The 25,946-nt window shown below is 46.5% G+C and overlaps 2 protein-coding genes across 9 annotated transcripts in view; both read right to left on the reverse strand.

The window, feature by feature from the left end:
- LOC147029074 (prolyl 3-hydroxylase 1-like) overlaps window positions 1–12,828 on the reverse strand; it is a 49,259-nt gene extending 36,431 nt beyond the window's left edge. Inside the window, exons 1-5 of the mRNA XM_085880028.1 lie at window positions 11,065–12,828; window positions 10,138–10,925; window positions 9,790–9,942; window positions 8,510–8,699; window positions 922–1,053 (exon numbers count right to left, since the gene is read on the reverse strand). Of these exons, the coding sequence (XP_085736154.1) occupies window positions 922–1,053; window positions 8,510–8,699; window positions 9,790–9,942; window positions 10,138–10,701 (1,039 nt within the window). The 5' untranslated portion in view covers window positions 10,702–10,925; window positions 11,065–12,828. The remainder of the gene's footprint in view (window positions 1–921; window positions 1,054–8,509; window positions 8,700–9,789; window positions 9,943–10,137; window positions 10,926–11,064) is intronic.
- A 4,695-nt stretch (window positions 12,829–17,523) lies between these two features.
- BCL6B (BCL6B transcription repressor) overlaps window positions 17,524–25,946 on the reverse strand; it is a 61,249-nt gene continuing 52,826 nt past the window's right edge. For all 8 annotated transcript variants that reach the window (XM_085880030.1, XM_085880032.1, XM_085880035.1 and 5 more), the window contains 5 exons: window positions 23,550–23,698; window positions 22,918–23,100; window positions 22,626–22,756; window positions 19,279–19,416; window positions 17,524–18,859 (listed from right to left, as the gene is read on the reverse strand). In XM_085880030.1, the coding sequence (XP_085736156.1) occupies window positions 18,503–18,859; window positions 19,279–19,416; window positions 22,626–22,756; window positions 22,918–23,100; window positions 23,550–23,698 (958 nt within the window). In that variant the 3' untranslated portion in view covers window positions 17,524–18,502. The remainder of the gene's footprint in view (window positions 18,860–19,278; window positions 19,417–22,625; window positions 22,757–22,917; window positions 23,101–23,549; window positions 23,699–25,946) is intronic.

Below are 25,946 nucleotides of genomic sequence, written 5' to 3' on the forward strand. Positions count from 1 at the left end.
ATGGCGGCAAAGTGAGCTGTATAGCCGTGGAGAAGGGCAGACTGTTTTATGGGGGCTCCTCCCTGAGTGGTGGGATTGCCTGGAAGACTGTGCCTCCCAATGGCAGCTGGCGGCCAATGTGAGGTACTCGCCGTGCATGAGGGTGGGCCCTGGTGGTGGTCAAAGCTGTGTCTGTGCAAGCAAGCGTGATTTGGACCTTTGGCCGAAGACATCTCAGCTCTCTTTACTTCGTCGCTCCGGAGGGAAGGACCGCCGAGAGACGTGGATGCCATCTCCCCACCGTCGCACCATCCTCTCCTCTCCCACCCTGAGCTGCACTTCACCCTCTACCTTATCATCCTGCAGCCACAACCAGCTCGGACCTGCACAAGTCCTCACCTGTTCTGTTTCCCTTTGTGGTCTGAATCTGGTATTGTTGGCGCCATTATTTCTCCAGGAGATAATATCAAGTTTTTTCCCCCATTCATCCCAATCTGTGTCTGTCGACCACCAGACATTGTCTGTTTGTTTATTTTGTCGTCCTGGTCGTCCTTATCCCCATGTACATTTTCACAAACAATTTTAATTGCAAATAAATGTTTTCCCACCTTCCTGCCTTCGCGCACGAGCAACCGCCAAATTTGATTTATTTATCGGGCGATCCTTGGGGTATCGTAATACTTAATTCTGAATGCAGTAAATTCAAACACAGTTTCGGTCATCCGTGGAGGTGTTTCGACCTCCGCCACAGAGCGTCTCCGTTATCTGGGCCTCCGACGTGACAATAGGTAGTGGGGTTTTTAAGGTCTAGAAGCAAATCTAAGCAAATGAAACATCAGCCATGAGAAGAATGATAAACTTTGAAAATGTGGTTCATCTAGGCCTGCAATTTCTGCTCCTTGGTATGAGGTGCCTGCAAGAATGTCCATCATGCGAGCTTACTTTTGTAGTACGAGAACTGCAGGAAGTTGTAGTGAGTGGGGAGGTAATCATCGATTGGATTTTTTCGGCTTATGTGAGTTGCCAAGGACTTGCCACACTCTTGTCTGCACGCCAACACCTGAATGTAGTGGTCTGCAAGACAATGAGAGGGAATGGTGGAAAATGGTGGTTGGAGGGGGGGAGGGGTGGAAAGTGCAGGGGTAGTTGATGATTATGTAATAATCAGAAATTCAACACATCACAAAGCTGTATAAAAAAAATTTAATCCTTGTGTTTTTTTTGTATACAAAGTTAAGGCTCGTGGAAGAGCAGGAAAGCAGAACAATTCAGGATGCAACAGACTAAAAGGAACATGAGAAAGAAGGGGAAATGCCAACAGCAGGATTGAGGGGAAAAAATAGATGGAGACGGACAACAAGGGATGGATTGCGGGTAACAATGAGGGGTAGTGGAAAATGTATGGGGTGGATAAGGTGGATAGGAAGGACAAAATGGAAATTTGGGGGGGGGGGGGAATTAACGTTGGGAGAGAAGATCAAGGTTTTAGATGGGGGGGGGGGTCAGGTCAGGTCAGGTATGGGAGCATGCGCCAAAGCAGAGCGTCGCTGCGTCCACATTCTACCGGTACTCCAGGGGCCTCCGTCTGGCCATCCCCCAGGCAGATGCCTGGCCCATCCCCATCTCCTTGAGATGCCGATCAACCTGTTGCAACCACGAGGCACGTGGTCGGCCCATTGGCCTCCTCCACTCATGAGACTCCCTCGCTTAGAGAATCTGGTGAGCAGGATCAACGTCAGGAAAACGAGTCACATGTCCATACAACCGCAGCTGACGCTCACGGACTTTGCTGGTAACAAATCTCATTTGAGTCTCTCTCAGCAACCGCTCGGACACAAAATCCGACCAGCGATAGCCAAGGATTCTCCGAAGAGACCTGGTACCAAAGGAATTAAGTCTCCATCTCAGATCCCTGGTCAGAGTCCAAGTCTCACATCCAGAGTGCAAGACTGGAAGTACCAAGGACCTGAAGACTCGGACTTTCGTCCTCCCGCACAGGTACCGGCAGCGCCACACCCCATGATCCAGTGAATCCATGACTCCCCAGGCCCGACCCAGACGTCTATTGACCTCTGACTCGCAGCCAGCAGAGACATGAATATCACTGCCAAGGTAAGTGAATCTCTCCACGACCTCAACATCCTCACCACAAACAGGCACAGACAGGACAGTAGCATCCAAGATGTCATTGAAAACCTGGATCTTAGTTTTGACCAAAGAAACCCGTAATCCCAGCGGCTCCGACTCCTCATTCAGCACCTCGAGGGCCCCCAAAAGGATATCTAAAGTCTCCACAAAGATGACTGCATCAACTGCGAAATCAAGGTCAGAGATCTTGACATTCCCATATGAGGCACCGCAGTTTGATCTCTCTGACATCCTCTCCAGAATCCAGTCCACACAAGTGCTGAAAAGTGTGGGGGCCAGTACACACCCCTGATGAACTCCAGTAACAACTGTAAATAAGTCAGAGATGGTACCACCACACTTCACAGCACTCTCATTACCAGAGTAGAGTTCAGACATCAGATCGATCAGTTTTGGTGGCACCCCACGAAGACCAAGAATCCTCCAGAGGACATCCCGATTCACTGAATCGAACGCTTTACAGAGATCAACATAGGCTGCAAGCAGCCCCTGCCGAAACTCTCGTCTGCGCTCGGTGAGGACCCGAAGAGCAAGGATATGGTCAATCGTTGACCTCTTTGGTGGAAAGCCTGACTGCACTGGACGCTGGTGCTCAAGCAGATGGTGGCGAACCCTATCAAGAATTATCCGAGCGAAGACCTTGCCCGGCACTGAGAGCAGCGTCACCCCTCGGTCGTTGTTGCAGTCTTGGCGATCACCCTTCCCTTTCCAGAGAGGGACAACAAGGCCCCTCTTCCCATCAGTTGGGATGATGCCTGTGTTCCAGGCAGAGCACAGAACTGCATGCAACGACACGAGTGCAACATTTCCACCAGCCTTGAGAAGTTCAGCATGGATGCCACAGATCCCTGGAGCTTTACCCCGTTTCAACAGGTTCACCGCGGGAGGTGGGAGGGGGGGTCTGAGGTTGTAGTAAACAATCTCTTAAAGAGGTCTCTTAAAGACCTCGAGGGAAGAATGAGATTGAAGAGGATGTGGAAGACTGTTGCAGTTTCACTCGTGGTAAAAGGAGGAACAAATGAGTGGAGGTTAGCACGGTGATTCTGGAGTTTCACTAGAAGGGGATTCTGGTGGACCACGTACATCCTCAGAATCTGGGGTGGGGGACAAAGCACGGAGAGGGCAAATGGTGCAAGACCAGAAAGGAGGCAGAAGACGACAGAGGGACCACCAACCTGTCTGTGATGGCAAAGTGATAGGCCCGTAGACTCAGCTTCATCATGGGAGGTTCCAATAATCTTGAAGACCTTGGTTTCCATGGTGTCAAAGTGAGTAAGGTATGAGACAGGGACAACAGCCCAGTGGAGAGAGCAGTATTCCATCAAGCTGCGGATGAAGACGTTGTAGGTGGATGGGAGTTCAGGTGTGCCAAGGAAGGACTTTGTATGGATGAGGATGTCCAGTCGGTGACTGGCTTTGGAGTCCAACATTGAAATGTGGTTTGCCCAAGAAAGATCATGGCTGATAGTGAGAGCCAAGAGTTTGAGTGACTGAACTTCTGCGAGAGGGTTGTTAAGAAAGTACAAAGGGGGTTCTCCAGACGGTCCTTTGGGAGAGAGATGGTGAAAGCGAGTGTGAGATTTCTCAGGATTAATACACATATTCCAAGTGTTTGACCAGCCTATGATTTTATCCAGGTCTGAAGAGAGGGAAGAGGCAGCAGCCTGCCTGAAGGATGAGGGACGTCATGGCACAGGGTGGAGACATCAGCAAATAGATAAAGAGGACTATTCAGAGAGTCAGAGAGATCGTTGATGAAGATTAGGAATAAGACTGGGCCCAGAACACTGCCTTGGGCCACTCCAGCCTTCACAAGTGGAGAAGATTAAAGGATTCCTTCGAGAGCCACATGTTGGCGACGAGAGTGGAGGAAATAAATTCCCCAAGAGTGGAGTTGGCCTTGGATTCCGTAGGCAGACAGTTTGGAGAGCAAGGCAGAATGCCAGACTGTATCAAAAGCTTGAGATATGTCCAGAGAGACGGCCCTGATCTGAAATCTGACATCGAGGGCCTCCATCCATTGTTGGGAGAATAGAAGCAGCATGTTCCAGGTAGAGTGAAGAGGTATGAATCCGAATTCATTATTCGGATAAGGCTGATGGAGAAAAGGAATGATTTTATGCGAAATGTGATGATGGATTCCATGACCTTGCTGATTTTTGGAAGTAAGCTGTTTGGTCTGGAGTTAAAGGGATCCATTTTTGCATCTTTTTATGGAACGCAATGATGGCTGTGAGCCAGAGGTCATTAGATGTTTGGGTCGGGCCTGGGGAGTCATGGATTCACTGGATCATGGGGTGTGGCGCTGCTGGTACCTGTGCATGAGGACGAAAGTCCGAGTCTTCAGGTCCTTCGTGCTTCCATTTTTGCTCTCCGGATGTGAGACTTGGACTCTGACCAGGGATCTGAGATGGAGACTTAATTCCTTTGGTTCCAGGTTTTTTTGGAGAATCCTTGGCTATCGTTGGTCAGAGTTTGTGTCCAACGAGCTGTTGCCGAGAGAGACTCAGAAGAGATTTGTTACCTACGTAGTCTGTGAACATCAGCTGTGGCTGTATGGATGTGTGGCTCATTTTCCTGACACTGATCCTAATCACCAGATTCTCTCAACGAGGGAGCCTCATGAGTGGAAGAGGCCAATGGGCCGACCACGTTCCTCGTGGTTACAGCAGGTTGATCGGCATCTCAAGGAGATGGGGATGGGCCAGGTATCTGCCTGGGAGATGGCCAGATGGAGGCCCTTGGAGTACCGGCGGAAAGTGGATGCAATGACACACTGCTCCGGCACATGCTCCCATACCTGACCTGACCTGAATGATGTTGGGTGATTTCCCAGCATAAGGAAGATGACTTCGGGCATTATGATCAGGTGAAAAGGGCATAGAGAGGATGGGCAAGAGCTGTAGAACAGGTTTTTAGGGCTCACAATCTGATGTCCTCCAGTCTAGTTGCAGAGTCGAGGGTTGCCAGAAATGTATCCACCTTCGCAGGTGCAAAAGGCACAAAGTCCAGGAGCAGTTGGGTATGACTGGGAATGGTGCGTGCAGAGAGCAAGGGGTTGGGGACCCGAGATATGGAGGCAAACCCAGAATTGAGGCATTCGCCTTCTCACATGCAGTCAGCTGTGTTGCCATTTGAAGCGAGGGAAGGGATGGAAGGAGAGCTTACATTTGAGACAGATTTAACAAGATGCCACAAGGAAGAGGGAGAAAAATCTTGAGATTGGACAGATGTTGTTTTCTGGTTCTCCTGTGGGTAGATACATACTTGTTATGAGCTTTGTGGTGTGATCTGAGGTTTCCTTCAGTTGGATTTGCTTTCTCGGAGGAGAATGCAAGTTGTCTTAAGGCAACTACTTAACCACAGGACTTAAAGTACCAAAAGCTGGAGGATGGGTAAGATAACTGAAAACGAGATGTGATGAATCTGTGCATAAGAGAGAGAGAGAGAGCAGGTTTCTGTGGAAGAATTCCCAGGCTGAGTTAATATTAGGGGTGGAAGATATAGGAGACCGGTCCTGAAGGTGGGAAGGTTGGTCATAACCAAATCCAGAAGGGAGGATTTTCCATTTGGAGAAGTCCAGGTTGGAAAGTTCACCGGTTGAGTCAGTCCCATGGAGTCACAGAAGTCCTTTTGCCAAAGTGCCATAGCTGGTGACAGAGGGACCAACACCCAGCTAATTTGCATGGTGATAATGAAATCACCACGTATGAGGAAGAGAGAGAGAGAGAGAGTTGGTCCATGTCATCTGAGAGGGAGAGGTAGATGGGGGGTTGTCACTGTTTGGAGGATGGTACAACACACAGACAAACATGAGGTGGGAGTGAAGGGGAAGTCTTAGCCAGAGGTACTCCTGGGGTTTGGGAGGTGCAAGAGCAGTACATGGCAAGTGATAAATTGATAAACTAACAGCCTGGGACGATTCTGTTTAACACATGATGTCTGGTGTGTTGGCAGCAATCTGGATTGAGAGATCTGTCAGATTGGAGTGGAGGACTCGGATGTTTGAGGTCCACACAGTTCGGGACAGGGGAAGCGGAGCTGTTGATCGGAATGTGTAAAGGAGCAAGGAGAGGTTGTGGGGGTGGAGTGGGGGAATCTGGAAGGGTGCGGCGCTGAGGAAAAGCTGGGAGGGTCCAGGGCTGGGAGGGTGCAGGCCAGGGGGGAAGCCAGGAGGGGAGTGGTGGGGGGAGGCCAGGAGCAGGAAGGGTGAGAGGAAATCGAGAGATGGAGGGGTGGGGGAGAAACTGAGAGGGGGAAGAAACCATGAGGTGGAGGGGGGGGGTAAGCCGATCGGGGGACATTATGAGGGGGAAGCCGAGAGAGGATGGAACGAGGGGTACGCTGAGAAGGGGTGTGATGAGTGGTAAGCAGAGATAGTATGGGGTGAGGAGGTGGAGGTACTGACATGGAGGAGCTTGATGCCATAAATGGAAGTGAATGAGAATTTATTGTCGCGTGGACACAACCTCTATAAAATGACTTCTCAGGATTCCCAAACTGGATCTAAGGTGACTGACTTCATTGGTGAGATGGTAATAATGTTTTCCGTCGAAGGCATTGGAGGAACATGTAGCTGCACATACAAGAGTAGGTTGGATTCAGTGAAGATTCAGTTTGGGGATAATGAGGAGGAGGAGGAGGAGGGATAGGGAAGTGAGGAGTAACTGTGCATGGGAAAAAAAAAAACTTTGCAATGAGGAGTGGAAAAGGATTAAGCCGAGGGATAAGTAGTAACAAAACCTTGGAGAAAAGGAGTGAAAACGAAAAGCGTTCGATCAAACACGGAAAATTACTCCTAAAATACGTGTGTGCAACCACAATCCATAACTCAGCTACCTACCACTCTACCGGTACTGCCGATATCCACGTACCCCTCGATTCCCGATGTTTCAAGGTACAGCAGCTATCTTATTCCAATTAAAACCAAGCATCTACTGTTTCCGATGCCCCACCTTTCCACGGAGACGACTCCATGCGTGAATTTCTCTCCGAGCCAAGGACACGTGCCTCAATGTCGTCCGAACTTTCCTATTATTTAGTCGAAGCCTGTGGTCCCAGGTACTCTCACTGTGTATTCTCCTGCACTAGTTAGGTCTTTACCTTTCATTATTTCCAACATCTCTATCATATCACCTCGTAACCGCCTCCTTTTTTTTTAATGTATTATAGGCCTGTCAACTTCAACCGCTCCTCGTAGCTTAGTCTAGCTAGGCCCAGAATCAATCTAGTAGTCCTGTGCTGAACCCTCTTTGTGGTTACGTGTCCTTCCTTCATCAGATGTGGTGACCCAAGCTGCACACAATATTCTCGATGAGGTTTACCCCCACATACACAGCATTACCACCCCAAGATCCTTCTTCTGTGTTACACACTCCAAGATTGTCCCTTGTTTCATGTGATCTCCATTTTTATTATTCTTACCCATCTTCAGCAGCTTACATTTCCTGATGCTAAACGACATCGACCAATCTTTTGCCCAATCTTTTGAAGTATTTAAACTTTCCTGAATCCGATAACCCCCCTCTGTGTTATCCACCTTACCTCCAAGCTTTGTATCATCCGAAAATTTGTAACGTCTACTCTTAACTCCATTATCCAAATCATTGATGTAAATTATGAATAACAATGATCCTTGTAGTGACCCCGAAGGTGCCCCACGACAAACATCCTCCCAGAAAGTCATGATCCCACACACAGTCACTCTTTGCTCCCTATCACTAGTCCAGCAAGCCCTCACTTTGCCTGACAACCTCCGATGTGGTACCCTATCTTATCAAATGCCTTCTTAAAATCTCGATATACCATGTCCACTGCCTTTCCATCAACCACCCAATCAGACACTGCTTCATAGAACTCTAAAAGATTTGTTAAACAGGAACTACCTTTGGTAAACCCATGCCGACTACCTTTAATTAGTTTGTATTTGTTTAAATGGTTCCTCATGCGGTCCTCAATTAATGTCTCCAACACCTTCCCCACAACTGGAGATGGTCTGTAATTGTCCGATTCCTCTCTGGATCCTTTATTAAATAACGGCGTTACATTTGTCTCCCTCCAATCCTCCGGTAGCTGTCCTGACTCCAATGAGATGTGAAAAAGATCCGTTAACATCTCGCTCAATACTCTCGGATACATATTACGGTATCTGGTGTTCCACTTTCCGAGATCTTTCTTCACCTCTTCCACTCACTCCGACCTGGAACCTCTCGAAAAGCCCTTCCAAACCACATATCTATGTATTTCATAACTACTCATCATATCTATGATCCATAATAGTCATGATAATCATAACATATTTGAAAATTTTCAGCCTAATCCTGGCAAAAGCAATCGATATCGAGCAAAAAAACTTGTCCAATGACCTTTTCTCCTCTTGTACCTGCAATGCTTTGGTGAAGATCAGAGGAGTAGTCGAGGTAAGAGTAGCCCTCAAAGGCACGAGGTCCATCGCAAAGGTCTCTGCACTCCGCATCGGCCTCAAAATACTCCTGCAGTGCCGTCTCGAGGTTGTCGAGGGCATATTTGTAGTGCTCTTCTTTGTAATGCTTTGCACCTTTCAGCAGTGATTCCTTCATAATTATTGCATTGTAGTTATCATTCAATGATTCGTTCACAGTTACAGTCACAATGGTACACATCATAAGCTGTTAACGCTCACATTGTTAAACGAATTGTGCAAATCAATGTCGAATTACGATTTCAACATCCACAAGCTTGTGCTAACAGACAAGATAGCCAGCTAAACAAATTCTCCGAATGAAAGACGATGGCTGCAATCCAGAGGACGTTGATTGAGGCGTGCTAACAGTCGTGGGAAGCAAGGGGAGGCTGACGTTTCGGACATTAACCCGTCATTGGAGCAAAACATGGCACTGCAACATAGAGTAAACCATCTCCGAAAGGTAGGGTTAGGGTAGTTTGCTCTCGGTTGCAGCCCGACACCTGAAAAAAAAATCAACAGGATGACCGGTTTAAAGAGTTGTCCTATTTGTGGACAGAATTAAACTTTTGGGACAGTCATTACAGACCAATGGTCAGGCAGGATAGCTTTCAAGTAGCTCACTGTCCATTGAGCTGTATTGGCTGGGATTGATGCTCGGCCCAACTGGAAGCTGCCACCCTGGTGCTGTGCAGGCAGCGTGTTGCCTCATTAAGTTTGCCGTTCATATAGGAGGGGAGATTAAAGTGGCTGACCTATCTATCTTCAGGTTGACCTATCTACCTATCAGGCTATCTACCTATCAACCTGATATCTACCTATCAGGTTGACCATCATCTCAAGGAGATGGGGATGGGCCTGGCATCTGCCTGGGGGATGGCCAGACGGAGGCCCCTGGAGTACCGGCGGAAAGTGGACGCAGCGACGTGCTGTTCTGGCACATGCTCCCATACCTGACCTGACCTGACCTATCTACTCGCATACACGTGTGAACATTAGAGATCCTACAGTTCCTTTAAAAAATGGTAGGTCATCGATACGTCCCAAATTCCTAACCTGACCGAGAGATGTTTCAGCGACACCCTGGAACGGAGGAGTGACCTTTGCAGGGTATATTCTCAGCGATGAAAAAGGTCAATGATCTAGTCTTGGGCACCGCTGATGTTTCCAAGAAGGGTATAGGAGCAATTACAATGATTAGAGAATGATAGATAAATCACCATGTGTGGCCTCGATTCCAGGTCCACAAATAATTCTTCGGGGACGCCAAGCATTCTGCGGTAGTATTCCACATTCCGCCGCATCTCTTTATGGTCTGGGTTTGCAACTATAAAGGTTTGAGCACAAGCAGCTGCCTTGTCCAGCTGATTTGTCTGCAACAACAGCAGCGACAACAACAATCATAACATCAATGAGTAAGTGGAGCCGTATCACGATGGAAGGATGTTCATGCATATATATATATATATATATATATATATATATATATATATATATATATATATATATATATATATATATATATATATATATATATATACCAGTGGAGATAAATAAAGGTGAAGGACCTGAAAGTATGCGAGCTGCAGATAATGGTACGGAGTCCTCTTGATGAACTCAGACTTGAGTTCTTCAGACATTAGATGGAGGGAGGGTTCACCCAGATGGTGCTTCTCGCAGCGTGACAAACACTCGGCTCGGCGCAGCAAAACCTCGAAGAAGCGCAATTCCTCGAGCGCAGACCAATAGGTTTCATTCGACGAGTTGTGAGAGGTAGACAAGCCTGCAATGGGAGAGGATGTGGACGAGAAGGGGAACTCACTGGCTTCCCGACATGTTCTGTGGCACGCCAGTTGCGCGCGACGTACTGAACGCACGGATCTCAAGGCACTCCCCATCAGCTCCACCATGGCGGTCCAGTCTCCTCGCTCGTACGCATCCACGGCGTCCGAGTACAAGACGTCCGCAGGCATCGGGGGCACACCCATCTCGTCGCCTTCCGTTGTAGACCACAAACTCTGCTCAGAGCCACCAAGTACGCAAGATGCTCGCAGCAGACACAGGAGGATGACCAAGGAGCGCGCCACATGGTTTACCCACACCACCTGCTCACACGGTCCTTGATGCATCATCTCGCCACCCCGGATAACTTTTCGGCCTCACAGCCCCTTGTCCAGCCCCGATTCCAGCAGCCCTCCCTCACAGCCCCCTTTGCCACGTCTCCAGCCACGGGCGGAGCACTGTCGCTCTTTCACACGATTCACACTCGTGCAGCCAGCCGACCACAGCCCCCACCCCGTGCTCACTTTGGAGAGAAAAGACCCATTGAGGTATCTTGAGAATCCGTGACGTTTCCCTGATTTGCCAAGGAAAGTGGTTCAAGTTACGTTTGAGTTCATGTGCTGACCGATGGTAGCTCAGAGAGAGGTACGATGTACCCGTCGAAAGTTGTGGGTTTGTATCCCGATACCAAAAGAGGAACTCACCAGACTCACCTTTTGCGTTGTGGCTTTTCAAGTTCCTGTAGCACCCTTCAAAAAGAGCAAGCACCCTGGTGGCCAAATTATAAATTACCGTCTTAACCTACAGGTCGAGTGAGTGCATCAGCAGCACAAATGTCCCTTGGTAACGACCTAACTAGCAGACCGAGTTCATAATTGAATCCCAGTCAAATATGAATGCCCGATCGAAGAAAAGATAAATAACCAGCAGCCAATTTCAATCGGAGTAGGCCATTGTTTGCTGGTACACAAGTCAAATTCTCTCCTTAATATACAGGGGCACTGCATCAGGGGCACAGCTGCACCTCAGTAATTGCATAAATGGTGTAAGTGAAATGAAGATCAGATGAGGGCCTATTTATTGAAACAGCTCGTCAGGAAGGGTAGTGGATATTCGAGATGGTGATACAGTTCAAAAGGGAATTGGAATTGTATTTCAAGAGAGTTTTTAAGAAATCTTAAAAATGCATTTTATCAACCAAAATTTTTTTTTGTATACAGTGGTTGAGGCTCCTGGAGGAGTGAGAATGCGGAACGGATCAGGACATAACTCCACGCAGTCTTGAGGAAAAGGACACGGTCAGAGTCTTTTTAACTCTTGCTTCCTGATTCCAAGCGCGGAGATTTGTGTCCTGCGGTGGTCAAATATTTAATTAAATTGAAATAAAACGAAAGTTTTAAAGGATGAAAAACAAACAAACAAACGAACAAAAAACATTCATTCGGAGGTTTACCGCTGTTGACGTACCCTCTTTAACACCGCCGTAATTAATACATTAAATTAGTTGTTGGTGCCTGTTGTTTGTATCCTTTGTGACATCCCTAAAAACAGTGCGTTCCCCGTTTTAGAATGATTTAGAGTTTTCTTTCACCGATAGACAGACGGACAGACAAACTGAAGCAATTGCTTCACCGCTCTGTGTGTACGTACTCGGGACGAGATTCCGTACAATATGCCAAATTTAGGGCTGAAATACGACTACACTACATGTTCGAGTTCCGATTCGTGCTCTGCAGTGTTCAAAATATGCAATTATAAAATTAATTTAACTTAAGCAGTTCCTCAATCACAGAAATAGACTGACACATGGACACAGTGACCCAAGTCTTTAAGCACGCCTTGCATGATACGCGTGGGGTTAAAAAAAAACAAGTGGAAGGAAAAGCTGGAAACATGAAAAGAGTTTGGCCTGGGGTGGGTTATGGAGGTGGAAAATATTCTTGTGTTAGACAGACTCTTAACACGTACCGACTGAGCCGGGGTTACAAGACCCTCCGCGTTTGACTAAAAGGGTGTTATGTTGTATACATTGTTGAGGCTCATGGAAGAGCTGGTACACTCAATGGACCAGGATCAGGAGGAGGGGGGAAGGATTATACATGGGGTGGACAAGATGGGTACACAAGGATAATACAAAGAAGAAAAAAATATACCCATCAGAGATGGGGAATCCCCCGCCATTGAAATAAATGTTGACGCCCAGCCAGCCGGCCGGACGGACGACCCGGGTGACAACAAAATCCCCCTTCCACCACGCGGCGGGGGATAAAAACTGGAAAATTGTTAGGAGGGGGCATTTGGGTTGGGTTAACAAAGGTATAAAAGGTCATGGGTTTTGGATTGGGGATGATCTGAGATGGTGGTGGACTGCTGTCTTGAAGATCTGGAGGGAAGAATGACAATGAAGAGGCTGTGGAAGTTGATACCATAGGAGGGCAAAAAGAGAAACAAATGAGTGGAGGTGAGCAGTGATCCTGGACTTTGGCAGTTTACGAGAAGGGGGTTGATGGTGGACCGTGTGTGCCCTGCAGAAACGTGGGGGTGGGGGTGACAACGCACAGAAAGAGCAGAGGAGCAAGACCAGAAAGGAGGCGGTGGAAGACAGACCACTGACTCGTCTGCAATGACGAAGTGATAGGTCCATAGACTCATCGTGGGAGATTCTAATAATCTTAAAGGTCGTGGTTTCCACGGCATCAAGCTGAGCAAGGTGAGAGGCAGGGGAGCCAGCCCAGAGGGGAGAGCACTACTCCATTAAGCTGCGGATGAAGGCCTTGTATGTGGAAAGGAGTTCAGGTGTGCCAAGGAAGAACTTTGTACGATGGAGGATGCTCACTCGGCGGCTGACTCTGGAGGCCAATTTTGACACGTGGTTGCCAAAGAAAGATCATGGCTGATAGTGAGACCCAGGAGCTCTAATGACTGAACTTCCTCAAGAGGATTGTTAAGAAAGTAGATCGGGGTTTGCCAGACAGTCCTTTCAAAGAGAGTGAGAGTGTGAAATTTGTCAGGATTGAAAGGCACATTCCAAGTGTTTGAACAGCTTGTGATTTTTTTTTTTGTTAAGGTCTGGGGGGAGAAAGAGAAAGAGAAAGAGAAAGAGAAAGAGAAAGAGAAAGAGAAAGAGAAAGAGAAAGAGAAAGAGAAAGAGAAAGAGAAAGAGAAAGAGAAAGAGAAAGAGAAAGAGAAAGAGAAAGAGAAAGAGAAAGAGAAAGAGAAAGAGAAAGAGAAAGAGAAAGAGAAAGAGAAAGAGAAAGAGAAAGAGAGAGAGAGAGAGAGAGAGAGAGAGAGAGAGAGAGAGAGAGAGAGAGAGAGAGAGAGAGAGAGAGAGAGAGAGAGAGAGAGAGAGAGAGAGAGAGAGAGAGAGAGAGAGAGAGAGAGAGAGAGAGAGAGAGAGAGAGAGAGAGAGAGAGAGAGAGAGAGAGAGAGAGAGAGAGAGAGAAGGCTGCAGCCTACCTGCCTGAAGGATGAGGGATGTCATGGCAGAGGGTTAAGTCATCAGCAAATAGATAAAGAGGATTTTCCAGAGTCAGAGACATCGTCGATGAAATTACGAATAGGACTGGGCCACGCACACTGCCACACGTTGGCTGTGAGAGCAGAGGAAGTAAGCAAGCCATGTATGGTGTTGGCCTGAAGCCACAGGCAGACTTTGGGGAGCAAGGTGGGTTGCCAGACTATCAAATGCTTGAGATATGTCCAGAGAGATGGCTCTGATCTCATTCAACATTGAGGACCTCCATCCATTGTTGGGAGAGTAGAAGCAGCATGTACAGGGTCGAGTGACCTGGTGTGAATCTGAACTGATGGTCTGAGATGAGGTTTTTGGAGAAAAAGAAGGATTTGATGTCAACTGTGATGATGGATTCCATGACCTTGCTGATGATTGGAAGTAAGCTAATTGGTCTGTAATTAATGGGATAAGGATGAACTACCAGACTCGGCGGTGCTGAGGCAGCTCTTTGAGAACAGATGTTGACTCTCATGAGCACATGATCAGATGATCCCATTGGAGCAGAGGAAGAACAGGAGATATTTGCAGGAAAGTTGTCCATTACCAAGTGCAGAAAGGATTTGCCATTGGCAGGAATCCATGGTTGGAAATTTCACAGATTGCGTCAGGCCCATGGAGTCACAGAAATCCTTTGCTGTCATGCCACGGCCGGTGAGAGAGGTAGCAACAACCAGTCAATTGGCATGGTGATAATTGAAATCACTGCATATGAGGAAGAGAGAGAGAGGAAGAGAGAGATATATATGGAAATGGAGTCTTCACTGTTAGGACGACGGTACAGCAAACAGATAAACAAAAAGTGTGAGCAAAGCGGAAGTGACAGCCAAAGGTACTCCTGGGGGTTTGGAGGTGAAAGAAGTACACGGACAGTGAGAAATGGGGTTATTTCACAACTCCCTTGCCGGAATGGGATTCAGGCCTGTTGAACTGAAGGACATAATGGCCGAGGAGAGAAACTCAAGAGGAACGTCCTGCAGGAGGAAAGATTTTGTTATGCACATCGTGCCCGGTTTATCAGCAGCGTCCTCGAATGTTGGAGGTCCACACATTTAGGGACAGGGGAGGATGTGCTGATGGCAAGGGTGCAGGAATTTAGAGAAGGGGTGGGGGAACTGAGGCAAGGGGTGGGACATCTCTAAGAGGGGTTGGCTGGGGCTAGGGAGAAGCTGAGAAAAGGTGGGAAGCTTGGAAGATGGCAGATGCTGGGTGAGATTGGGTGCTGACAGGTTGAAGGGGAAGCAGAAATGGCCTTTTTAATTATTTTTTTTTAACCGCCTCTCCTCCGGTCTAGCTCCATCTGTTCTCTCAGCCCTTCCTGGGCAATTCCAGGATGCACCACCAGTCCACATATCGGTAGGTGATAAGAACCTCGCCATTATAATTCCAAAATCCAGGCTTGCTGCATACCTCAACTCATCTTCTGTTCCTCGCTTCGCTTGAAGCAAGCGGTGCACCGCCATCTCAAATCATCCCCTATCTTTAACTATACAGTATCATTTTATCCACATTGACCCTGCCTGGTTCAACCCTCTCACTTGCAGGTTACGATGTCTCTCTTCTTTTTCCTCTTCTCTCACTTTTCCCGGTGTTCATTTCCTTGCTTAACATCCAACTGTTGTCCAACTTGCTTCGCGTCCAAAAAACAAAAAACAAAGAAACAATTTTTTTTTTTTAAAAAGAGGGCAAGCTGAAATTGGGTCGAGTTGTTGGAGGGGTGCTTGTTCCAGCAACCTCCTGTATCAACAGTTGTTGCAGACAGAATAAATATCCAATTATACTTTTGGAATTGCTCAACAGGTATTACCCAAATTTTAAATGAGACTCGACACCTTCCTAAATTCTTAACAGAAGGGTTCTTCAATTGAAGGAAACATTTGTTTTCAAAAATAATATTAATATTAAGAATAATAAAAAAAGTACAAAAACTCTAACACGTTACAATCGTTGTAATCTTGTGAGCACATCGAGAGGTGTCCATTGCTGCTCCTGGAACCATGGTCCTTGTCTCCATGGGTCTTGACCCACCCCGATTTGTGGACAAAGATATTCCAGTGCAATGGAAGACTGCTCGATTTGAGGCAACTTGATGCAAGTAATTTATCCACCTTCGAATATTCCAAGACACTCGAGGCAGTCCTCTCCCATTCACCTTGAGCAGTCTCTTCCACCGAAGGTGGATGGAGGTTGTTTTCACCCTGTCTGTCTGTAAACAGGATATCTCAAAAAGTTGTCGGTGGATTCGGATGAAATGTGGTGTGTGACGAGGACTAATTGATTCAATTTTGGTGAAGATCCGAATCTGGATCTGATAATTTTAATGTGATTCTCCACCATTGAGTGATCGGGCGAAAACCTACATCTTAAAGAGTTATGGACGGATCCAGATGGCCCTTCGTGGACGGGTTTGGTTTGTGACAAGGACGAATCGATTCGATTTTGGTGAAGATCTAGATCAAAGAGCTTTTTTTTTAATTCTCAAAGTGATTCTTCACCATTGAGAGAGAGAGAGGGTGAAAAACGACATACAGTGTAGCCCAATGTCTCAATGTTGCGGACGAGCTATGACAAAACTCGATGGATGAGTTGGGTAGGTGATGAGGACAAGCCGATTCGATTGTACTTAAGGTACTGGAACGGATTCAGATCCGACCCATCAGTGGGATACAAAATGTAAAGTGTTCAGCCTGGCGGAGGTATGCACTCCACCGAGTGGTGTTCCAGTTTCTTCGAGAATTCTGCTGCAAATGTGGTTCAGTTTTGTCCATCACCATTGTTCGATTGATTCCAAAATGAAGTATCGTTATCCAGGGTGATTAATCCACCAAGATATTCAAAATGACTTTACTTTTTCAACATAAAACATCCATCTGTGGATTTCATTCTGCCATCTCAGCATTTACTTCCAATTTTTCTTTTTCAAATCTTTGGTTAAACCAGAATCATTCGAGATCGAAAACCTTCTATCGATTCTGCCATCGATATTATGTAATCTGCATCACGTCTTCCTGTTATTTCGCTATTTCATTTGCTTCTTGAGCCCATTTTCACATGGTGTATTCATGCTACAGATTGTTCAGGTACAGGATGCGGACGGATAATTGAATCTATATATGAATGTAATGAGACATTGGGACTCGTACAACGTGATCATCCCTAACCACTCCTCATCCTAGTAAACGTTGACGTGACGACTTCATCCCGAGGACACAACAAATCGATACTTTTTAAGCAAAGTAACTGCATCTGAAGTCTCTTTTGACCACAATTTTGCAAGATTACCGAGCTTGAACAATTTCCCCCCACCAAGCGTCACTTTCTTCGATAATTTATGGAGAGCTGTCTGTCTGTCTCTCTCTCTCTCTCCAAAACTTCCCCTTAAGGGTCACTGTCTCCCCATGTGGTAGTTTGCTGACCACAGCTCTCCAGCATTCGTCGGTGAATGTCAAACATCCCACGGTGTCCTTCGTGAAGAGTCTGCGAGCTATCGCCGGCACCCCGAACAAATTCCAAATTCCTGCCCGAACCACCAGAGGGCAATTTCATCAGCGGCACATCCGCACCCTCAGCCAATGACGCTACCCTGCGGCCTCGTGCTGCATCCGAACGAAGACGAAGGATACCACAGCTCTTTAAGGGTACGATGGGAAACATTGCCACAAACCTTTCTAAAAACATTTAATACTCTAGCTTGCACCAAGCTCATAAAGACAACACAAAATAGCAGCATCTTACAGTACAGAAACAAACCACAGATTGACCACTACACAGCAGTATCAAAGAGTAAAGACCAAATGCAGCAGGGCGACGTTTGCCCAAAGGTAAAATGGCATACGGGTAAATGCTTCCTTGAATGATTTGACAATTTGAATCAAAAGCTCATTGCATATGTCCGATAATGAACAATACACAAGACAATATAAATCACATGCAGAACACACACACACACACACACACACACACACACACACACACACACACACACACACACACACACACACACACACACACACACACACACACACACATCATACATCGATGTCTCTCGATACAGTTACACAAAAATATATTTTTCTCAAGTGCTTCTTTGGCATGAATGCAATAATCCATCATCATTTTTACGTCATTGTTCATATCACAATGTGAGCAAAAAGTTGCTCTGCGCCTCATCTTTAAAGACTATAATCTGTTGCCTAAGTTAAAAATTTCGAAGCGATTTTTAAATTATTTTCCAAACGCGAAAACAACGAAGAGATGCCGATGCCAGTTAAGGCTGGCACGCGGTAGAAGCAGCGGCGACGGCAGCAGCAGACGAATCGTGCAAAATATGCGGCTTTATAAGCAAGGGATGACGTAAGCCGTGGGAGCAGTACCTCCGCTTCCAACTCCGTCACTACCAGTTACAACTTTGTTTCTCAGGTTGTTGCTCACGTTGCATCCGGCATTATTCACATTACAGGCGCGATTTCTCTTTCCTAATTTTTGGTAGTTATGAGAAACGTCACTTATCTTGACCGTTATGACAGCACACCTCCGCTATGGCCGTAATCTCCATTCTGATTTCTCTTCTCAACCCAACACCCCTGTGCCTCGCCACCCTCACTCCAACTTTCCCGAATATTTAAAGTCTGCCGTACGAACTAGGCAGTGGGAGTAGCGGGTACAGCAATATTTCCTGTCGAGAGAGTCGATGGGCTTGTGACGCTGCACGAGGTGGTACTTGAACTCCTGCCGCTATTGCTGTAGCAGGGCGAGCCGGCTTCTCCATTTAGCGAGAGTCCGGAATCATCTTCGTCAGAGGACGGGCCGCTTCCACCACGAGTTGGCTGGTGGTGAGGCTCCGATTTGGGGCCAGGTGGCTGAAGTGGGGGCGGCTCGGTTTCTTGGGGTGTCAGTGGTGCCGGCTGGCGTTTTGTGTTGGTTACTGCACCATGCTTTTGCCGGAGGTGTAGTCGGAGCTGGCTTTTGTGTCGAAAGTGCAACTCGCAGGATTCACACTGGGGATGAGGCAGGAAGACGAGGAACGAGAAACGTCAGTGTGATGTATGGTTAACGGAGGAGTAACACCGAGTGCAACAAGTGATATTTCAAATGGATTCTGGAAGCATAAGGCTGTAATATTGACAACCTCTGTGCTTTACAAACTGGCAAAAACTCCAATCACACAACCTGTCAACCGATAAAATAAAAATCAACACAATTGGTTGTAAGGTTCCTCGCGTTGGTTATAATCACACACACAAATGTGCAAACACACACACACACACACACACACACACACACACACACACACACACACACACACACACACACACACACACACACACACACACACACACACACACACACACACACACACCATTGATGCAGGAGTGATATTGTGTGTTTTGATGAAATGTACAACAGAGGGACATACGTGGTAAGGCTTTTCTCCTGTGTGAATACGGACATGGCTTTTTAGTGTTTGCAGGTGGCGAAAACGGGTTCCACACGTATCACATGGGTAGGGCTTTTCTCCCGTGTGGATGAGAACATGTGCACGCAAATGGGCCACCTGGGGAAAGGGTTCAAAGGACTGTTTTGAGACGAGGCAAACACTAATGCTGAATAAAATGGTCTGGACAATCAAACTGCATTTTGGTGAACACAAAGTTCATGGTCGTCTGAAAGCAGAACCTTATCGATCATTTTCACTGGGCAGAGCTCGTCATCAACATGGAAAGACAAGTAATGTATCAGTTTCTGGGGGTAAAATGTGAGTGTTTGTTGGGTGAAATGGGAAGCATTTCGATGGCATTCACCCCAAGGGCGTGTTCCTTTTTGGGAAGGGTCAGTCTTTTGTTTGTTTGACTTCTATGCATTCCTAGACTGCTGGGTGGGGAAGATGTTAGTTGATGAAGTGGAAGATAGAATTTGATGTGAGTGCGTTGATGGATAAGCCTCCACCTATGTTAGATCGTCCGATGTAAACACACCGTGTTAAATTTGATCTCAATTGAAGTTCACAAAAAAAAACCCCATTAATGTCACATGGGAGAGGGAGAGGGAGAGGGAAAGGGAGAGGAGGAGGGAGGGAGATGGAGAGGGAGAGGGGAGACGGAGAGGGAGAGGGGAGACGGAGAGGGAGAGGGGAGACGGAGAGGGAGAGGGGAGACGGAGACGGAGAGAAAAGACAGAGAGGGAGAAGGGAGACGGAGAGGGAGAGGGAGAGGGAGAGAAAAGACAGAGAGGGAGAGGGGAGACAGAGAGGGAGAGGGGAAACGGAGAGGGACAGGGGAGACGGAGACGGAGAGGGGAGACGGAGACGGAGAGAAAAGACAGAGAGGGGAGACGGAGACAGAGACGGAGAGGGAGAGTGGAAACAGAGAGGGAGACGACAGACAGAAAGAGAGGGAGACGACAGACAGAAAGAGAGGGAGACGACAGACAGACGGAGAGGGAGACGACAGACAGACAGACAGAGACACACAGACAGACAGAGAAAGAGAGGAAAACTTTCATCCAAAGCCTAATGGAGTGCTGCTCTCCCTCTGGGCTGGTACTCCCACCTCACACCTTTCTCAACTTCACGCTGTGGAAACCAAGGCTTTTAGGATCATTGATATCTTCCGCAATGAGGCGGAGTCTTTGGTTCTCTCACTGTCTCACTGCAGGCAGGTTGATGGTCTTTCTGTCTTCTCCCGTCTCCTCTCCGGCCTTGCCCCCCCCCCCCGCTACCACCCCTGCTCTGTCTGTGATCTGTCCCCCCCCCCTATATTTCTGCAGGGTGCTCAAAGTCCACCAGCAACCCTCTTCTGGTAAAACTACTAAAATCACGAATCACTGCTCACCTTCACTCTTTCATTCCTCTTTTTTCCCCACCTCTGGAACAAACTCCCACACTCTCTTCAATCCCACTCTTTCCTCCAGGTCTTCAAAACAGCTGTTCACCACCATCATATATCTTCCCACATCCAAAATATTGATCTTTTCAACCCCCGTTAATCCATCCCATACCCACACCTCCTTGAAATTCCCTGATTTCCTTCTTGAAAGTCCCTGCGGTGTCCATATCGTTTACCTCATGTGTCCCACCCCATTCCTCTCCCTTCCACAGATCTCCTATTGTCTCTGTTCGCTCCTTTTATGTGCTTCCCTCTACCGCCACTCTTGTCTCCTGCTCCTTTTGTTATACATTGTGTGTGTTCACCCTTATATGAGCCTTAACAATGTATGTATATATATTAAAAAAAAAGAGTGATTGCGAGTGAGAAAATAGATCAGTAGAAGAGAAAACAAAAATCATCAAATGTTTCGACCTCAAGTTATGCTTTGCAAAATGATTTCCAAAGGGCACATGACCTTTGACACATTGAACCCAAAATTACATCAGTTCATCTTTTTAACCTTTGACACATTAAACCCAAAATTACATCAGTTCATCTTTTTAACCTTTGACACATTAAACCCAAAATTACATCAGTTCATTTTTTTTTTATCATAGTCCATACTTGTGCTAAGTTTAGTTGAAATCCCTTCTGTGGTTGACAAGTTATTGCGGTAACAAACATTTTCAATCGAAGGTCACATGACCACAGCTCTTTGACCTTTTGATCGCAAAATCAAATTGGGTCGTCTTTGCATCACAGCACATACTTGTAGCAAGTTTGGTAAAAAAAAAATCCCTTGAGCGGATCACAAGTTATCACGGTAACGAATATCTGCTACACATGCACGCATGGACGGACGCACAGCTGGAAGGACAACCTGAAAACACAATACCTCCTGCGCCTTCGGAGGAGGCAAAAAACTGAACATCCCCCCACTTGGAGGTTCATGGAGGTGGGGGGGGGGAATGCAGGAGGAGTGCAAATTATCTATGTCAATGTGCGTCTTGTATGGCTGATCCCAATGTGAGAGGGCATTACAAGGCATCATAAAATACCCCAATTCTCTCCACGACAGCCGTAGATATAGAAGTGAGGGCATCATCATATTTATAATATCATGCTGTATGTGAGTTTGTTTTACTTCTCTGCACTCTTGAACCACGAGACAGAATGAGTTGAAAACAGGTGGTTGTATTCATGGGGTGCACGGGTGAATTTTGGGGGGTAAATAAATAAACAAACAAATAAATAAATAAAAAGTCCCAGGGGCTGAAGGTGTAGGGTGCACCCCAATTCTCTATCTGTGAACGTGCATCGTATAGCGCCACCTGGCTGAAGTCTGCATTACAAGAGCTTCGCTCCCACTCACGGAGGGTCACGTGACCAAAGGCAATGGTATGCCGAGTGATTTTGCACGGGCATGATATCTGGCGGGTGTTTCTCGGTTACATGGCGGTATTGTTTGAGAAGTGTGCGAATTTCGTTGTTTACCGAACGGTGTGCAGTGACAAGTCTGCTACGCAACGCACGCATGGATTAGCAGCGCAAAGCTCTCTGAATATTTAAAACTTCATTTGTTGTTTTTTTTTTTTCACTATTCAAAATGCTTATTCAGGTAAATAGCAACAGACAACCACAGTCCTGTCTGATGTCGGTTCTTTGACAGGAAGTTGTGCAACAAAAAAAAAAACAAAATAAAAGCAAAAATGTTTGAAAGACAATTCTGATTTCCAATGACGGGTTATCTATTGTTGGTGGTGATGGTAAAAGTTTTCAGACAACAACAATGCTTGGGTAACGTGATATTTTCAAAATCAATGGTTATTTTGACAACTAAAATTTCATGTCCACCTGCACATTAACGGTCAACAGTGAAGGGGTGGGGAGGACGCACCTGCACGAAACGTGCTTCACAGGTGTTGCACTTGTATGGTTTCTCTCCAGAATGGATTCGTGCGTGAGTTTTCAGGTTCGCTGGGCGGTTAAACTGTGCACCGCACACGCTGCAACGGTAAGGCTTCTCTCCTGTTGTGCACACATGTGGGGAAAAACACACACACACACACACACACACACACACACACACACACACACACACACACACACACGTTTTTCATCAATGTTGGCTTGCTGTAGGGGTCTAGACCCGTCATATAAGGAAATGTTAAGGTCGATCTGATGTGTACCTGAATGGACAGTCTTGTGACTGGAAAGGTTCCCCTTGTAGCGGAACGTAGCATGGCAGGTTTCACACTTGTATGGCTTGTCAGGAATGGAGGAGGCAGGGGCTTGGCGTCTGGTATACCTCTTAAACCCGGGCTCCTTTGGCAACACAAGGCCGCATGTTCCACAGGCCGTTTGTGCTCTGTCTGCAGGGATGAGTCAAGGACAGAAAGCAGAGTGGATTGGATTTGAAGAAATAAAACTGGGACAGTCTTGGGGGTTGGACTGCAAGTGGTCAATACGTCAATTCTGAGCTTTTGTTCAACATCTATGATTGTATTAGCAGTGTAAAGCAAATTATAGGGAAGTGAGTAATAACCAGGATTTTCATTTTTCAAGAAGGGTTGCAACCCCCCCCCAAAAAAAGTAAATAAATAAATAAATAATAATAAAATAAAAAACAGAGCCTTCCATAATCTTCACCGTTCAATTCATGGGTAAAGTGTGAAGCAAGAAATGCATGAAAATTTGGTAAAACCCACAGGAGAAGGCATTATGCAATCGTGGAAGAGCAAACGAAGTGTGATGAATCGGTGGGAGGGTTAAATAGTGAACCAAAGCACTCATCAACCTTTGAACCCAACAACTGACTCACCTCTCCTGCCCGGTGAGGGAATTCTCCCATCATCCTGGTGTTGCCGCGGCAATGCGTTATGCGCTTCCAACTCTTGGAAAGTTGTAACAGAGGGAGCCAAGGAGCAGTGCTTGGATGAAGAATCTTCATCAATAGAGGTCTTAAACAGCCTTGGTTGCAGAAGTGGGGGGAAGGGGGGAGGGGGGGTGGCATTGCGTTAAAAGGGGATGGGTTAGCGTTTGTAGTTTACGTCATTCGAACAACAAGGCACGATACTCTGACCGATTCAAAGTCGACCTGTAATTATTTTATGATATACCAGAAGTGATATCAATGATGGGTAAAGAATTCTGGATAAAACCAAGATGGCAGCCAATCTATCTATAATTCCAGCAGTGTGTGTGTGTGTGTGTGTGTGTGTGTGTGTGTGTGTGTGTGTGTGTGTGTGTGTGTGTGTGTGTGTGTGTGTGTGTGACCGCTGTTTCTCGACAACCACTGGTCCGATCTAATTGAAACTTGACAGGTATATTGCTGGGGACCTGAGGATGTGCCTTTTCAAGGTTTCATATTAATCGGACAAGTGCATCCCAAGTTAAGGCCATTTATTTACCAAACCAATGACAAGACACATTCCTGCATGGGCGTGGCCGATGGGGAAGGGAAGCTCAGCCACGTTCCCCATTACGGGTTACAACGTACGGATTTCCGGAGAGTGATGACTTCGTGTATTCTAATAATTTCTCGATTTCTTATGCGCATTTATAGATAAACACAATGCCCCAAGTTATGATCGTTTTCATATTAGACGGTGTATAAATTTCGGTAACATCAGAGTGAGCTGGTATGCTCCGAACCAGGAAGTAATTTTTTTCTCTCTCTTCTCTTCTCTTTTTCTTTTTCCTTGCGATGACATTGCGAAAAGGCAAAATACGTTGGCGCTAATTGAATATTTGGGCATTAAAACTAAATTGCGAATAATCGTAACTGCGAATAATATGTGAACTTCCGGGCCACGCACGTACGGGCACGCGAGAGCGAAGAAACGGCCTGTGTGGTTGTTGTTTCTTGCTCGCGGTTTGAATATTTTTTTATTATTATTATTTTTTTTTTTACGGCACGTACTAGTAAGTCATCAAAGCAGCTAATACTTGTCCCGTCTAGTTTGGTGATGTATGCCTTTCATGTAGTTGTGTTCAAAAGGTGCCTCCGGTTTGTTTTCGTGACACGAGGAGTGTTTTCCTCTGCCCTTCATCGTTACCTGCAGCCCTTATTTGTCCGTCTCCGTCTACTTTCTTCATCCACCCTGCTGTTGGTGTTCCCCCCTTCACCTGCTGTTCCCTCTTCGTCCATCAGGTGGAGGGGTCCGTCGGCACCAACTGGCTGGTAGCAGTTTCAAATGAGTAGCTTTAATTTCAAAATTAGTTCTTCAAAGGAATCATCAGTTCGATGTCTCGTACAAATGTCCTTGGTAAGTCATTCCTGACTTCTTCAGTTTTTTTGACACTTCATAAACTGCTGTGATTATTTCTCATGACATCATATTTCTTTCAGGTCGATTCAAAAATGGACAGCACGGAAACGATTTGCATTGTTCACATGACTGCTGAAGAAGATCCACGTACCGGTCTCAGTTCACCGAGGGATTTGGAATCCTGGAATTCCCTCCGGAGAGCTGCGAGGTTACGACACCATCGTACTTTGCTGGAAATTGCAGAAAATGCACAAGAAGGGCAGGTATCACAAGTGCGTCGTCATCTGAAACGTCGGAAGCTCTTCACTATGAAGCGGGACTTGGATAAACTTGAAACAACAAAGAAAAATGAAGTTGAAAAAAACAACAATCGAATAACGTTTGCGTCAGTGAACGTCATCTTCAAGCTCAACTGTGATGGATAAAGTTTGCATGTTCTGTCCACCTGGGAAAACTTCAAAGTAAATTAAAGGAACACGAACAAGAGAACCACTGACAAAGTGTGCGCAGCTTCAAGCTGATGTTACGATTCGCAACATCGCTATGCAGAGACAGAGCACACGTATTGTTGCCGCGGCAACAAGAGAACTAGTTGCTGCTGAGGCTTGGTACCATGAATCATCATGTTACAGCCTCTACACCAATACCAAAGACCTTCAGAACCAAGCTCATAAAGAAGACACAGTGGAAAGTGATAATGATGCTCCACACAAGCTCGCTGAAGATACACCATCTGACCAACTCTTCTAACACAAGACAAGACTTGTTTCAGTGTCCACGGATTGTCCCACTGACCGAGCTGACTCGTCTTCGAGTAACATGTACGCATGCTCATGAGGTGTCTGCAATTAAAGACTCTGCCAAAAAGCATGCACGCCAAAATGTGCAGGCTCAATTTGGCAATACTCTTCAGATATTTCCTGACAGCAAAGGAAAATTGCTCGTCC

The sequence above is a fragment of the Eptatretus burgeri genome, chromosome 4 (genome assembly GCF_056783735.1).
Source record: "Eptatretus burgeri isolate ZD-2024b chromosome 4, Ebu_testis_v1, whole genome shotgun sequence".
NCBI classification, from domain to species: domain Eukaryota; kingdom Metazoa; phylum Chordata; class Myxini; order Myxiniformes; family Myxinidae; genus Eptatretus; species Eptatretus burgeri.